General features: G+C 39.0%; 1 protein-coding gene across 4 annotated transcripts in view; it reads left to right on the forward strand.

Annotated features, from left to right (window-relative positions):
- WDR44 (WD repeat domain 44) overlaps positions 1-15,155 on the forward strand; it is an 88,210-nt gene that overhangs the window by 40,699 nt on the left and 32,356 nt on the right. For all 4 annotated transcript variants that reach the window (XM_032844749.1, XM_032844750.1, XM_032844751.1 and 1 more), the window contains 6 exons: positions 3,475-4,111; positions 4,539-4,669; positions 5,764-5,859; positions 7,973-8,109; positions 8,896-8,979; positions 14,567-14,673. In XM_032844749.1, coding sequence (XP_032700640.1) covers positions 3,475-4,111; positions 4,539-4,669; positions 5,764-5,859; positions 7,973-8,109; positions 8,896-8,979; positions 14,567-14,673 — 1,192 coding nt within the window. The remainder of the gene's footprint in view (positions 1-3,474; positions 4,112-4,538; positions 4,670-5,763; positions 5,860-7,972; positions 8,110-8,895; positions 8,980-14,566; positions 14,674-15,155) is intronic.

The following is a 15,155-nucleotide window of genomic DNA, read 5'->3' on the forward strand; positions in this document are numbered from 1 at the left end:
ATCTTGCAAATGGCAAAAGTTCATTTCTTTTTCGATGGCTGCATAATATTCGTGTGTTTATGTGTGTGTGTGTGTGTGTACACATATATATACACATGCATGCATACACCACATTTTCTTTATCCATTGATCTGTCAATAGAATTCTAGGTTCTTTCCAGTTTGGCTATTGTGGACATTGCTATTAGAAACCTTGGGGTGCACATGCCCCTTCGCATCACTATGTTTGTATCTTTGGAGTAAATACTCAGTAGTGCAATTGCTGGGTCGTACAGTAGCTCTATTTTCAACTTTCTGAGGAAGCTCCGTGCTGTTTTCCAGAGTGGCTGCACCAGCTGGGATTCCCACCAACAGTGTTGCATCCTCACCAACATCTGCCATTTCCTGACTTGTTAATTTTAGCCATTCTGACTGGTGTGAGGTGGCATCTCATTGAGGTTTTGATTTGTATTTCCCTGATACCGAGTGATGCTGAGCACTTTTTCATGTGTCTGTTGGCCATTTGGATGTCTTCTTTGCAGAAATGTCTGTTCATGCCTTCTGCCCATTTCTTGATGGGATTGTTCTTTGGGTGTTGAGTTTGATAAGTTCTTTATAGATTTTGGATACTAGCCCTTTTTATCCGATATGTCGCAGGCACATGTCTTCTCCCATTCTGTCAGTTGTCTTTAGGTTTTGTTGACTATTTCCTTTGCTGTGCAAAAACTTTTGATCTTGGTGAAGTCCCAATCTATGTTGGTCTTGATTCTCACTGTTCTTTTGGTCTTTCCCTGCCTGCTACCTCCTGAAACCCAGAAAATAAAAATTACAGGGTTAGGTACTACACGTAGGTGCCATGAGGGCTTGTCAAGAGGGGGAAAATATGGGCCTTGTGTTTCAAAAGCTAATATCTGCTATGGAGAAAATATTTATATAGAGCTAGCCCATATACTACTTTGTGTTTTTATTATAGTTCATACTGTAGTGAATGGTAAGACTGATAGAAGTTTACTGAAGGGATAAGGGATTGGGGAAGACTTACGGTTTTTAACCTCATTTTAACCCCTCTTCTGGCATTAGCCTTTCCATTATGCATTTCATACCTTTACAGTCACTTCATGCTCACTGCGCCCACATGTATCCTGTTTGCTTTCAGCAGATAACCTTGTTTCTGACTGCACGAAGATATTAGAGACTAAGAAGCCTGAATTTACACCATTTCTGCTCTCACTTCCCTTACCTGCAAATTCGTTTTCATCTTTTGCCTCTTTTTCAAGTCTGAGAATTTAGTTGTTGTTTTTTTTTTTTTTTCTCTCCAAAGTAGCATGGTATAATATAAAAAACACTGGATTTTTGGGGAAAACCTGGATTTCAGATTTGACTTTGTAGTTTACTAGCTGTAGGACCTTGGACAAAATTTTTTTTCTTGGACAAAATTCTTAATGCCTTTACCTCAGATTCTTGCTTCTATAGAAGGGAGATAATCTAGCTATCTCAAGGCCTGCGTGATGATTAAATAGAAAATATGTGTGCAGGCCTAATACACAATAGACTCTCTTTCTTTTGTTCTCCAGGACTTTGCTATCTTACTTTCCATTGGCTCCTTCCCCTCAGCTTGTGAAAATGCTGGGTCACTTTCTTACAGCCTCTTCCATTTATAGTCAAGCCTTTTGAAAACATGGGTTGTACTGGCTATCTCTATGTTGTCACCTCTTACTCATTCTTAAACCCACTGGCTTCTGTTATCACTGAGGTACTCAGTGCTCAGCAACCACCTAATTGACAAAGTAGGTGGACCCTAGTTAATATTCCTGTGTTAAAAGTGTGATCAGGGGTGCCTGGGTGGCTCAGTGGGCTGAACCTCTGCCTTCTGCTCGGGTCATGATCCCAAGGTCCTGGGATCAAGCCCCGTATCGGGCTCTCTGTTCGGCAGGGAGCCTGCTTCCCCTTCTCTCTCTCTCTCTGCCTGCCTCTCTGCCTGCTTGTGATCTCTCTCTGTCAAATAAATAAATAAAATCTTTAAAAAATAAATTTAAAAAAATTTTTTTAAAAAGTGTGATCAAAACTAAGATAAGGGGCACCTGGGTGGCTCAGTTGGTTAAGTGACTGCTTTCCACTCAGGTGGCCCTGGGATCCAGCCCCATGTTGGGCTCCCTGCTCAGTGGGGAGCCTGCTTCTCCTTCTCCTTCTCCCTCTCCCTCTCTCTCTGCCTGCCACTCTACCGCAACTCCCCCCCCCCCGCGAGCTTATGTTCTTTCTCTCTCTTGAATAAATCTTTTTTTAAAAAAAGACTAAGGTAAAAATTTGAAGGTTGAGAAAAATCATTATGTGGACTATGCTGAGAAATCAGAGAGGAATATTATTAAGCAGCAGTTATGTTCGGTTCAAGTCAGCAAGAATTTGTGGTAAGCGAGATCAGGATGGCTCTGTGATACGTTCTGTTAACTTTCTGGAGCCAAGGAATTGAGAAAGCAGAAGTCATCCATAGTTGGGCATGGTGGAAATATAAGTGGACTGGGAGATTTTATGTGGTAATAATGACAGTACTGGGTAGAAAATATCTTTTCTTTTAAATGTTGGTAGAACATATAGAAACCCCATCTGTAATTTTCAGCTACAGAGAAGAAATAAAACAGGAAAGGCCAAGATGGGCTGAGTGTTCTGAACGCTTTTCGTGGTCCTGCCATTTCTCTGAATAGTGCAATATTAGGTGTAGTTTGTTTAAGAGTGTTAATCTCCCTGCATCTGCTGGCTTTTTCTGTCTTAGGCTTGAGTTCAGAAGTAAACAATTCTTTGTGCTAGGTGGTTTTGAGTCTCATGGTTTTGTTAACGAGGCTCAAAGCAGTAGGTTGTTACTGGACCTAACTTGGCATAAATATGTAAATGAAGAATGACCTGAAGAGTCTGAATGTAAATTTAGGTCTGAACTTTATTTTACAAGGTTCGTTGAACTTTGTGATTATACATGCTGACAGATTCCCTATTGTAATGGTTAAAAGTTCAGATTCTGGAACCAAACTCCCAGGATTTTTGCCAACTTCATCACTTACAAGCTCTGTGTCCTGGGACAAATCACTTGATCCCTCTATGCCTTTGTTCCTTCATTTGTGTAATGAGGATATTAAGAATGCAATTGCATATGGTTATTTGTAAAGATTAAAAATGTAGGGGCACCTGGGTGGCCCGGTGGGCTAAGCCTCTGCCTTTGGCTCGGGTCATCATCTCAGGGTCCTGGGATCGAGCCCCGCATCAGGCTCTCTGCTCAGCAGGGAAGCCTGTTTCCCCCTCTCTCTCTCTCTGCCTGCCTCTCTGCCTGCTTGTGACCTCTCTCTGTCTGTCAAATAAATAAAATCTTTAAAAAAAAAAAAGATTAAAAATGTAAACTGTTAAGAACATTCCATGGCACATAGTAAGTACTATGTAAATGGTTAGCTGTTATGTTCTTGTAAATAGCCTCATTTTTTTAAAGCTGGTTTTTTTTTTAACCTTTCATCAGATTATTGAAAGTATTATAGAGGAGAGTCAGAAAGTACTACACCTGGAAGATGACTCCTCAGATTCCAAAGGAAAAGGACACTCTGACCAGGCTACTGCCAGTTCTATCGTGGCTGGAACAGATCTTAGCAATATACCTGGACTATTAGCCATAGATCAAGTACTACAGGAAGATTCCAAAAAGGCAGAGAGTCAGAAAGCAACTGAAGAAACTGAATTAAAATCAAAAAGACGTTTTCCTTCTGATGACACCTATGAGAAGTCAGTAGATGAAATCACTAAGTTAACTGAAGTAAGTTCAACTGAGCAACATCATGTGCCTGAAACGGAAACAGAAGTATTGAACAAGGAAGCCATGGAAGTCAAAGGAAGTGAGGTTCTAGAACCTGTGTCCTCAGACTCTTCATCTGCTAAAGATTTTGCTGCCATGGAAGAAGTGGCTCCCGCCAAACCCCCTAGACAGCTCACTCCAGAGCCTGACATTGTGGCTAGCACAAAGAAGCCTGTTCCAGCGCGCCCTCCCCCTCCAGCTAACTTCCCGCCTCCAAGACCCCCACCTCCGTCTCGGCCTGCTCCACCACCAAGAAAAAAGAAAAGTGAATTGGAGTTTGAGGCCCTTAAAACACCTGATCTAGATGGCAAGTATTTAACTGAGAAATAACTTTTTGCGGAGAGATTCTGGAGTTGAAACTCTGACTTTCTGGTTTTGTTTCAGTTTATGCTATATACAACCACATCATGACTATGCCCAAGTTTTAAAAGTTATTTTAGTAATGAAAAGTGAGAATGTTTACATTGGTAGTAACTATGTTCTAACATTTTAGTAGACTTCAAACTTTCAAATCTGTTACTATGGGAGACTTAAGAGGAATTGAAATGACTTGTTTGAACCCTGGTTTCTCCATATATAAAATGAGAGTAATAAAACCACTTTCCTCATGAGATTGTTGGTAAGAATCAGACAAAGGTTAAAACACTTTTCAAGCTCTATATAAGGTCCTGTATAAATACTAGTTATTGCCATTATCCTCATCATCATTATTATTATCATCGTCGTCATTGCAGTTCCCAAAGAGAATATTACATCTGATACTCTCCTAAGTTCGAACATGGCTTCAGAGAATACAGTCAAGGATTCCCAGCCCTCTCTTGACTTGGCAAGTGCTACCAGTGGAGATAAAGTGGTTACTGCCCAGGTGGGTGAATTCATGTTATATTTGATAGAGGCTTTAACTTTCTCGAGCTGTCCGGCTTGTTGCTTGTTGAACCTTCTTCTCCAGGCAGAATATTTTCTTGTCCTTAAAATCTAGCCTTCTTAAACCCCTTTTTTAGCTCTGCTACTGCATAGCTAGGTGATTCTAACAAACTATTTAATATCTGAGTTTCAGATGTCCCATTGATAAAATGAGGGGAAACCTTCCTTGGAAGGTGTCTTGCAAGGATGAAATGAGCTCAAGTATACCAAGTACCCGGCATGCAGTAGGCAATCAAAAAAATGAAAGATGCTGCTATTTGTAATATTATTATATTGTTAATAAACATCAACTATAGTCTTCGTTTACCTTACCTGCAATGGTCAAAATTGAGGACTTTTATTGATAATATCCTCTACCTAATCATGAAACAAAACCTTCATACATAGGCTATATATCTACATATGAAGCAATAGAAAGCACCTCGTAGCATGAATTTTTACCATAGCCCAATTTCTGGGACTCAGAGCTTACGTATGTGGTAGCTGTGGTAGGGACAGGTTAGCAAACGCGAGATACGGCACTTCGGTCTTGTCATAGCCTTAGAACAGAGACTGGCAGTGGTGTGTTTCTGTAGAGTCCCTGAGCTAAGAATAGGCTTTACATTTTTAAAGGATTATAAGGGAAAAAAAAAGGATATGGGGTAGACATTATATGTGAAGCAGAAAGCCTAACACATTTACTATCTGGCTCTTTATAGAAAAAGTTTGCCAACCCCTGCCTTCAAGATAAGCACAAGTATAACCCTGATTAATGGCACTCTTAGTGCTGGCATTCTGCTAATAGAGAACTGCTTTTGGGTCAGGTTCGAATGGAACATTTATTTGCTTTCAAGACGAAGACATTTTTCATGGGCAGCAATGTTTTTCAGCATGTTGGGAATAATAAAGGACCGAAATGGAGTATTTCGTTTAAATTTTCAGTAGGCTCCATTATGTGAATTACGGAATTCTTTAGAGCTATGTGTGGTAATGAATAATTGAGTGTTTATAGAAATTGACTCCATCTACTTTCTGTTTATAAAATTATAATTTTAGGAAAATGGAAAAGCACCTGATGGGCAGACCATAGCAGGGGAAGTGATGGGCCCTCAGAGACCTAGGTCCAACTCCGGGAGAGAGCTTACTGATGAGGTATAATTAGATTTGTTTTGTTCTTAACATAAAATATAAAAACCATAATGAGAAGATGAGAAGTTCTTAAGATGAATGGTGGTGATGTTTGCACAGCACTGTGAATGTGCTTAATACTGCTGAGCTATATACAACTATAAAAATATTTTACCGTGATTAAAAAAATTTTTTAAGTTTATTGCTGTTAAGCAAAAAAATATAATGTAGAGGAAAAAAGGAAAATTGATGATTTTCTTAGTTTTGAAACATTCATTTATTTATTTATTTATTTATTTTTAAGCACTACATCCAGTGTGGGGCTCAAACTCACAACCCTGAAATCAAGAGTTACGTGGTCTACTGACTGAGCCAGCCAGGCATCCCAGTTTTGGGGTTTTTTGTTTGTTTGTTTTTTTGGTTTTGTTTCTTTGTTTTTAAAGACTTTATTTATTTATTTATTTATTTATTTGAGAGAGAGAGAGAGAGAAGCAAGCCCCCCACTGAGCAGGGAGCCTGTCTCAGGGCTTAATCCCAGGACCCTGGGATTATGACCTGGATCAAACGCAGACGCTTAACTGACTAAGCCACCCAGGTACCCCAGGTTTTTTTTTTTTAATATTTTAGAACTTGTAACTCTAACTTAAAATTACCTTTTTTATACCATTATGTGGTAGAATAAATGTATTGAGAACAAAGACCAAATTTAATAGAGAGTGGGCTTAAAAAGAACTTGATGTTATAATTACATGTTTTTATACTTGTTGGGTGATAATACAGTGTTATACGACCCAGTACTTACTTAACCGTTAAAATTTAGTATATATTGATTGGCCAATTCTGAATAAAGTTTTGAAGCAAAATCTTAGTTTTGTTTCTTTTTTTTTTTTAAGATTTTTTTAAAGCAATCTCTACACGCAATGTAGTGCTCAGACTCAACCCCGATATCGAAGCTGCATGCTCCACCGACTAAACCAGTCATGCGCCCCAGTTTTCATTTCTTTTAAATGATACATTTAAAAAAATTATTGTATTTTGGAAAACAGTATGGCAGTTCCTCAAAACCTTAGACATTGAGTTACCATGATCCAGCAGCTTTACTCCTATGTGTACACCAATAGAAATGAAAATATATATCTACCCAACAAATGTACACAAGTGGGGCGCCTGGGTGGCTCAGTCGGTCAGGTGTCTGCCTTCGGCTCAGGTCATGGTCTCAGGGTCCTGCATAGGGCTCCCTGCTCAGCGGGGAGTTTCCCTCTCCTTCTGCCCTTCTTTCCCCCCAGCCTGTGCTTGTGTGCTCTCTCTCCTCCCCTCTCTGTTATATAAATAAAATCTTTTTTAAAAAAGTACAAAAGTATTCATAATAGCCAAGTGTGGAAACCACACAAATGTTATTTCATCGCCCATGAGTGGGTAAATAAAATGTGGTATGTCCAGTCCACATGGACTGTTTTTTGGCAATTAAAAGGAATGAAGGGGCTCCTGGATGGCTCAGTTGTTAAGCGTCTGCCTTCGGCTCAGGTCCTGGGATCGAGTCCCGCATCAGGCTCCCAGCTCAGCAGGGAGCCTGCTTTTCCCTCTCCCACTCCCCCTGCTTATGTTCCCTCTCTCGCTGTGTCTCTCTCTGTCAAATTAATAAATAAAATCTTTAAAAAAAATTAAAAGGAATGAAGTTCTGACACATGCTGCAGTATGGATGAACCTTGAAAACATGGTGCTGAGTGAAAGAAGCCGATCACAAAAGACCACATACAGGATGACTTAACTTATATGAAATGTCTGGAATAGGCAAACCATAGAAACAAAGAGTAAAATAGTCATTGCCAGGGGCAGGGAGGAGAAGGGAATGAGGTATGACATTTAATGGGTATGGGGTTTCTTTCCGACATAGTGGAAATACTCTTAAATAAAGTTGATTGTTGCACAGCTCTGAATTTACTCAAAATCATTGAATTACACACTTTAAATGAGTGCATTTTGCAGTGTATGGATTGTGTATCATGAAAAAAGTTCAAAATTACTGTACACAATACTGAATGTATCTAGAAAGTGCTTAGCTTAAATGTTTGAGGATTTTGAAAACTCAAAAAGATAATTAAATTATAGGTCCTCTTGGTGTTATTTTTTACCTCAGGAAATTTTAGCCAGTGTCATGATTAAGAACCTGGATACTGGAGAAGAAATACCTTTGAGTCTCGCGGAAGAGAAACTGCCAACAGGTATTAATCCTCTCACTCTACACATCATGAGAAGGACTAAGGAATATGTAAGGTATGGCCTGTTGTTACTATTTATCATTCGTAGTATTTCAGAGTGTTGAAGATTTCTCTGTTAATGAACTACAACAGTTCCTAATTTGGTTTTACTCAGTCTTTTTTTAAATTTGGGATTAAAATAGAGTTAGTTAATGTATGTATTCAACATTGTTCTCTCTTAAGAGCATACAGTTACTTGGGGGAAAACAGTATATATCCAGAATCTCTTAGTATTTCGTTTCTCTTCTAAAATGATTTCTGTAATACTGGAGACATTATTGAAGCATTTTGAGGGTGAAAAACCATGTGAAATGAAGACCTGGTTTCTGAAACCTTGCTTTAAGGACCACAAATTTTATAAGTAATTGTATTATCTGTGTAGGTCAGAAAATGGCTTTAGAGTGAGGTGATTGACTTTACTGTGAGATCTGTGTAGATCGAAGAAATGATTATTGTGAAAGGAAATCTTAATAAAGTGTAATACATGATGTACCTGAAGAGCAAAGAGGAAGCTAATTTGTCATTTCTGTGCAGCACGTTTTATCCAGCAAAAAGCCTTGTTGGTAGTAGGTTTTCCATAAGTTCCTAAATTGCTTTCACTTGCATTTGTACATTACACCATGCTTAACGATCCTATTCTTTGATCTCTCAAGTCTTACATTCTCAGGATCATCATTAAAATTAAACTTAAAGTATGTTGATGTAGTTTTATTCTGAGTACCTGAGTATATCGTATACATGGATTGTTGGGAGGTGTAGGGGAAATGGCTTCTTTTAAAATGACTTTTTCCCCTTCTTGTAGTAATGACGCGGCACAGTCAGATGATGAAGAGAAGTTACAGTCTCAGACGACAGATACTGATGGTGGAAGGTTAAAACAGAAAACGTAAGTTACAATACATTCCTTTTCTTTATTTTGCACATGAGTTACGGTACATCTCTTTATTTGAAGCATTTATTTAAAAAATATGTGACTTGCCATACTATTTTAAATCTGTGTTCTATCTAGTTTATAAGTCCATCTGCCACCAGCGTTTCCTGTCCCCAGCCAAGGCATTAAGAGTCGTTCAAGGCTGTGTTGGTGGTCATTTCTATAATATCTGACAAATAGTAAATGATCAATGAATTTTGCATCATGCCTGCATTATTTTTCTGATGGTAGGTCCCAGAAGTGTTAGTAGAACATGATTGTTCTTGAAATTGCTTTCAAATCCTATTTGTTTTTCTAAACTCCACAATTTTTCCCAACTACTCCGTGTCCTAGTAAATTTCTCTTTCTCAATTTTAGTGACATCTGCAGTCTGCATAACTTACACTTAAATTTTACCTTTATTTTATGTTATCTTAAAGTGTTTTCTGAGTTTTTAAAATTTTTTAAAATATTTTATTATTTATTTATTTCTCTATCTACCAGAGAGAGAGAGAGACAGCAAGAGAGGGAATATAAGCAGGGGGAGTGGGAGAGGGAGAAGCAAGCTTCCCACTGAACTGGGAGCCGGATGTGGGGCTCAATCCCAGGACCCTGGGATCATGACTAGAGGTGAAGGCAGACGCTTGACTGAGCCACCCAGGCGCCCCTTCTGAGTTTTTTTTTTTAAAGATTTTATTTATTTATTTGAGAGAAACAAACAGAGCATGAGTAGGGGGAGGGCAGAGGGAGAGGAAGAAGCAGACTCCCCGCATGAGCAGAGCACAGGACTCAATCCCAGGACCCCGGGGTCATGACCTGAGCCAAAGGCCAACCCTTAACCAACTGAGCCATCAGGCACCCTGTTTTCTGACTTTTATTTTTTTTAAAGATTTTATTTATTTGTCAGAGAGAGAGAGTAAAGCAGGGGGAGAAGCAGGCTACCCGTTGAGCAGGGAGCCCGATGTAGGACTCGATCCCAGAACCCTAAGATCATGACCCAAGGTGAAGGCACATGCTTAACTGACTGAGCCACCCAGGCATTCCTGTTTCCTGACTTTTAAAAACAAGATAAATGGGTGCTAAATAACTAAATCATATGTTGCAAAAGGATTGTAATCATGACATCCTTCTCATTTCCTTACAAACATCCAGCAGAAATGGTGGGCATATAGATTTTGCTTGACTATACACTGGTCATTTATTTGACAGTAATTCCCCAAAGCAAATTCTCCACTATACTCTGATCTTTGCCTAGTGTGGGAAGTGTATCAATGAAACCACTGAGAATTCTTAGAAAAGATCTACCCACAATACAGGTGTATAGACGAAACCTCAGAGATCTGGAGCTCGGCTGTCCAGCAGTGGCAACTATCAGAAATCGGAATTAGGAATGATTAAAAAGATAGGTAAACACCTAGGAGAACTGTCACTTACTCCATGCATTAAAGCTCATTCTTTTTCTTTCTTCTTCTTTTTATTTTAAGTCCTGCATGAGGTTTGAACTCAACCCTGAGACCAAGACCTAAGTTGAGAGCATGAGTTGGTTAACCCACTGAGCCACCCCGGCACCCTGGCTTATTATTTTTCTAAAAGAAAAGCTCTTTAGGTTTAGTCAAGGCCATTATACTTACTTTTTACATAATTTTTTAAAAATCTGGTCATCTGGTATCTGAGGTCAAAGCAAAATAGAAGTAGCAAACTGTGACAACATGTAAGTCGACACATAAGAATGTCAGGTAATATTGTGATTACACGAATGGAATCCAGAAAATGGTAAAAGGACTCATACATAGCATAGCAATTCCATATGTTACTGCTTTCAACTTTTTCTCAACATAACACACACAAAACACGGTAATAGGTCCTCTGAACACTGGACAAGCTAATGAATCTGCTAATGGCCAGAGGAGTCTGCCCAGGGTTCTGGCTTCCCTGGATCCTGCTCTGTCACCTTGAAGGCTGAGGGGGAGCTAATATGGCCCACTTAGAATCCATATGAAAGGCCCTGGATATATTAAAAGTGAAGGTGGTAACTGGCTGTTTTTAATAAGGAAAGCAATTTATCGAACATTGAGTGCCATTGAAGAAGTCACAAAAACACACATTTTAGAAATGTTCTCATCCAAAATGATTAAAATATGCTTTCTTGCCTAAATAGTAGTAAACCTATAATTATCCAGAAAATACAACTTCTGAGTTATAGGTAGCAGAGAACTTAAAATGATTAAAAAAAAAAAAAGATTTTATTTACTCATTTGAGAGAATGCATGAGAGAGCGAGCGAGCGAGAGGGGCAGAGAGCCTGATGTGGGGCTCGATTCCAGGACCCCGGGATCACAATGTGAGCTGAAGGCAGATGCTTAACTGACCGACTAAGCCACCCAGGAGCCCCATGATTTTTTTTTAAGATTTTATTTTTAAATAATCTCTACATCCAACATGGGGCTCTAAACCACAATCCTGGGATCAAGAGTCACATATTCCACCAAGCCAACCAGACACCCCAAGACCTTATAGTGATTTTTTTTTTTTTTTTGAGCGAGAGAGATTGAGATCACACATGCAAGTGGGGGGGTGGGGGTTGTTAGGGGAGGGCAGAGGGAGAGAGAGGGCATGGAGCCTGATGTGGGGTTGGATCTCATGATTCTGAGATGAAATCAAGAGTTGGACACTTAACCCGCTGTGCTACCCAGGCACCCCCTTATAGTAGTTTTAAAAATGGTTTATCATCTGTGTTTTCTTATTATCAAAACTAAAACAGGGACACCTGGCCTGGCTGGCTCAGTCAGTGGAGCTGCAACTCTTGATCTCAGGTTTGTGAGTATAAGCCCCATGCCAGGTGCAGAGATTACTTTAACAACAAGAACAGAAAAACTAATACAGAAATACGGAAAATGAGGGTCTCATACTCTCACCCCCAGAAATAACCAGTGTTAATAATTACGTGTATTCTCCATAGAATTTTTTTTTCCTCACAAAAGTAGGATTAATACTGTGCCTGTAGTTTGTTGGCTTGCTTTTTTTTGCGACCCCCACCCCCTGCTTTATTTTAAAGTAAACTCCATGACCAACGTGGTGCTTGAACTCACAACCCTGAGATCAAGAGCCACATGCTTTGCTGACTGAGCCAGCCAGGTGCCCCGTCAGCTTTTTTTTTTTTTTTTTTTTAATTTTATTATTTTATTTATTTATTTTAAAAGATTGATTTTATTTATTTCACAGAGAATGAGAGAACGCAAGCAGGGGTAGCAGCAGAGGGAGCAGGAGAAGCCTCCCTGATGGGAGGCTTGATCCCAGGATTCCAGGATCATGACCTGAGCCAAAGGCAATCACTTAACCATCAGAGCCATCCGTGTGCCCCAAGCTTGCTTTTTTAAGAATACCTGATACATAATGTACATCTTTTCATACCAGTATCAATAGTAAATATATTATAGCCTTTCTGTCAGCTCTCAGATAATGGGAGTTCAGTGCTGTAAATATAATAGTTAAGACAGTCATAGTCTCTGCCCTTCTAGAGCTTCCAGTTAAACAGGAGAAACAGATACTTAAACATAATTGCACAGATAAATCTAACTACATTTGTAGTAATTGCAATAAAAGAAATACATGGGGTACTGTTGGCATATAAAACAGGAAAACCTGCTCTGAAGAGTCAAGGAGGGCTTTTCTGAGAAATAATGTTTGGTCTAAGTCCTAAAAGATGAGTAGAAATTAGCCAGGGGAGGAATGTTCCACGCAGAAATAACATGTGCATTGGCCCTGAGGTGACTGAGAGTTCAGTACTTCGGAAGAACTGAGGTTTGCCTCATTTTTTTATTTTATTGCATTCCATTTTGAGAATATACTGGTGTTTACTTATGCCTTGTTCTTTTAATGAAAAATCAGTTTGTCTCTACTTTTTATGCTTTTTTTCCCTACTTTTTACACCTTGTAAATAATGCTGCAGTGAACATCTTTGTATATATAGCTTAGCAGCTTATTCAGGAACTATCCTTTAATATCATGAACTTCCATGAATTGGTAAAAAATTTCCTCCTATAAATTCTGTCTCGGTTTTAGATATCATGTATATACTGTGCTTTGTTTTTTATTATCTTAATATATGAAATTGGAGACTGAGATTATTAGAAAAGCAATAAGTAAGTCCTATTTATAGAAGCTTCAGACGCATCCTTGCATTACCTTGTGTTTGGGAATACTTCCCGGGAAAGCTCAACCTAACTGTATTGCATGCAAATACCCAAACTGAAAGAGAAGAGACAAACGACCATCATAGGGTACCAAACATTTTATTCTGTAAGTAAATACCTCTTCATAGTTTCTTTCTTTCTGTCTGTCTTTTTTTTAAGATTTTATTTTTAAGTATTCCCTATATCCAAGGTGGGGCTTGAACTCGGAACCCCAAGATCAAGAGTCACATGCTCTTCTGACTGAGCCAGCCAGGCATCCCTATAGTTTTTTTATTGGTGAAATGTGTTTTAAGGTTTACTCCTTTTTTTTTTTTTTTCAAGATTTATTTACTTATTTTAGGGGGAAAAAGAGCTGGAGCTCACAGTGGGCCGGGGAGGGGCCAAGGGAGAGGAGAAGCATCTCAAGGAGACTCCATGCTGAGCTCAGAGGCCAAAGTGGGACTCAGTATCATGACCGGAGATCATGACCTAAGCTGAAACCAAGATTCAGCCATTCAACCAGCTGAGCCACCCAGACACCCCGAGGAGTATTACTCTTTAAAGCAGTCTTCTCAAAGACATTCTCATTGCAGATTAATGGCCTGACCTGAGACACTCTAAATCATATGATCTGCAGATGGGTCTCAGGTTCATGCGCTTTAAACACTCCCGTCCCACCCCATCCCCACCAATTTTTTATTCACCACTGAAAGCCAGTGCTTGAGGAGTGCCTGGGTGGTTCAGTCAGTTAAACGTTAGACTCTTGATTTCAGCTCAGGTCATGATCTCAAGGTTGTGAGATCAAGCCCCTTGCTGGGCAAGGAGACGGCTTAGGATTCTCTCTCTCCCCCTCTTCTTGTGACCCCTAACCTTTGCTTGAGCTCTTTCTCTCCCAAAGAAAGGAAGAAAGAGAGGGGGGAAAAGGGAAGGAAGAAGGGAAGAAAAGAAAAGAAGGAAAACCAGTGCTTTAGAGTATATGATGCTGTACATCCAGAAGTATCTGTATTTTCTTTGTAGCCATATTGACTTGAATGTATTTATTCCATAGAACAAAGGATACAGGAACTCAAAGACCTATTTTTTATGTTAAAAAGGAGTTATTTCAAAATAATATACTTTTCTTGTGGCCGTTATGAAATTATCTGTGAATTATTGAGCTTTTACAGTTAGTTAATAATTTTGGTTTTAGGGATCACCTGGGTGGCTCAGTTGGGTAGGAGTTCGTGATTTCAGGATCCTGGGATGGAGCCCTGGGTCAGGCTTCTTGCCAGCAGGGAGGCTGCTTGTCCCTCTCCCAGTGCCCCTCTCTCTGCTCATGAGCTTGCTCTCTCTCAAATAAATAGGTAAAATCTTTTAAAAAAAATAATTTTGGTTTTTTGTATTTTTGGTAAGGACTCAACTAAAGAAGTTCTTAGGAAAATCAGTAAAGAGAGCAAAGCACCTTGCAGAGGAATATGGTGAACGTGCTGTGAATAAAGTTAAAAGTGTTAGAGACGAAGGTAAGTGAAATAGAACATTGCAAGTGAATATTTAATTGATTTGTAATCATCCAAATTTAGTCTATAATTTATAAGAGGCATTCTTCTTATTGAAATTAAGAAACCTTGGTAGCAGACATCTTCGCATTTCAGTAAATCATGTTATTCTAGGTATCACTTAATTTTATGAGCAGGAAGCAAAATAAATTTTTTCATCTTGAACATGAATTTGTACATACTTTGTAACTATGGCAACCTGGAAGAGATGAGTGTTCATTGTTCAGTTGTAAATTAGTTTTGTAAGGTTAGTTTTTATAAGTATTTTCAAAATTTGGAAAATTTTCTAAATTTGTACAAGTCTTCACTTCCTGTGTCATTTGTTATAATTGTACTAATAAGCACTAATTCAGTAATTATTTTGTACTAGACACTGTTCTAAGCACTTGGAACTATATTCATTCATTTACCCTTCATAAAAACCCTGTGAGGAAAGTACTATTATT

The sequence above is a fragment of the Lontra canadensis genome, unplaced genomic scaffold, assembly GCF_010015895.1.
Source record: "Lontra canadensis isolate GAN:19392208 unplaced genomic scaffold, GSC_riverotter_1.0 scaffold155, whole genome shotgun sequence".
Taxonomy (NCBI): Eukaryota; Metazoa; Chordata; class Mammalia; order Carnivora; family Mustelidae; genus Lontra; species Lontra canadensis.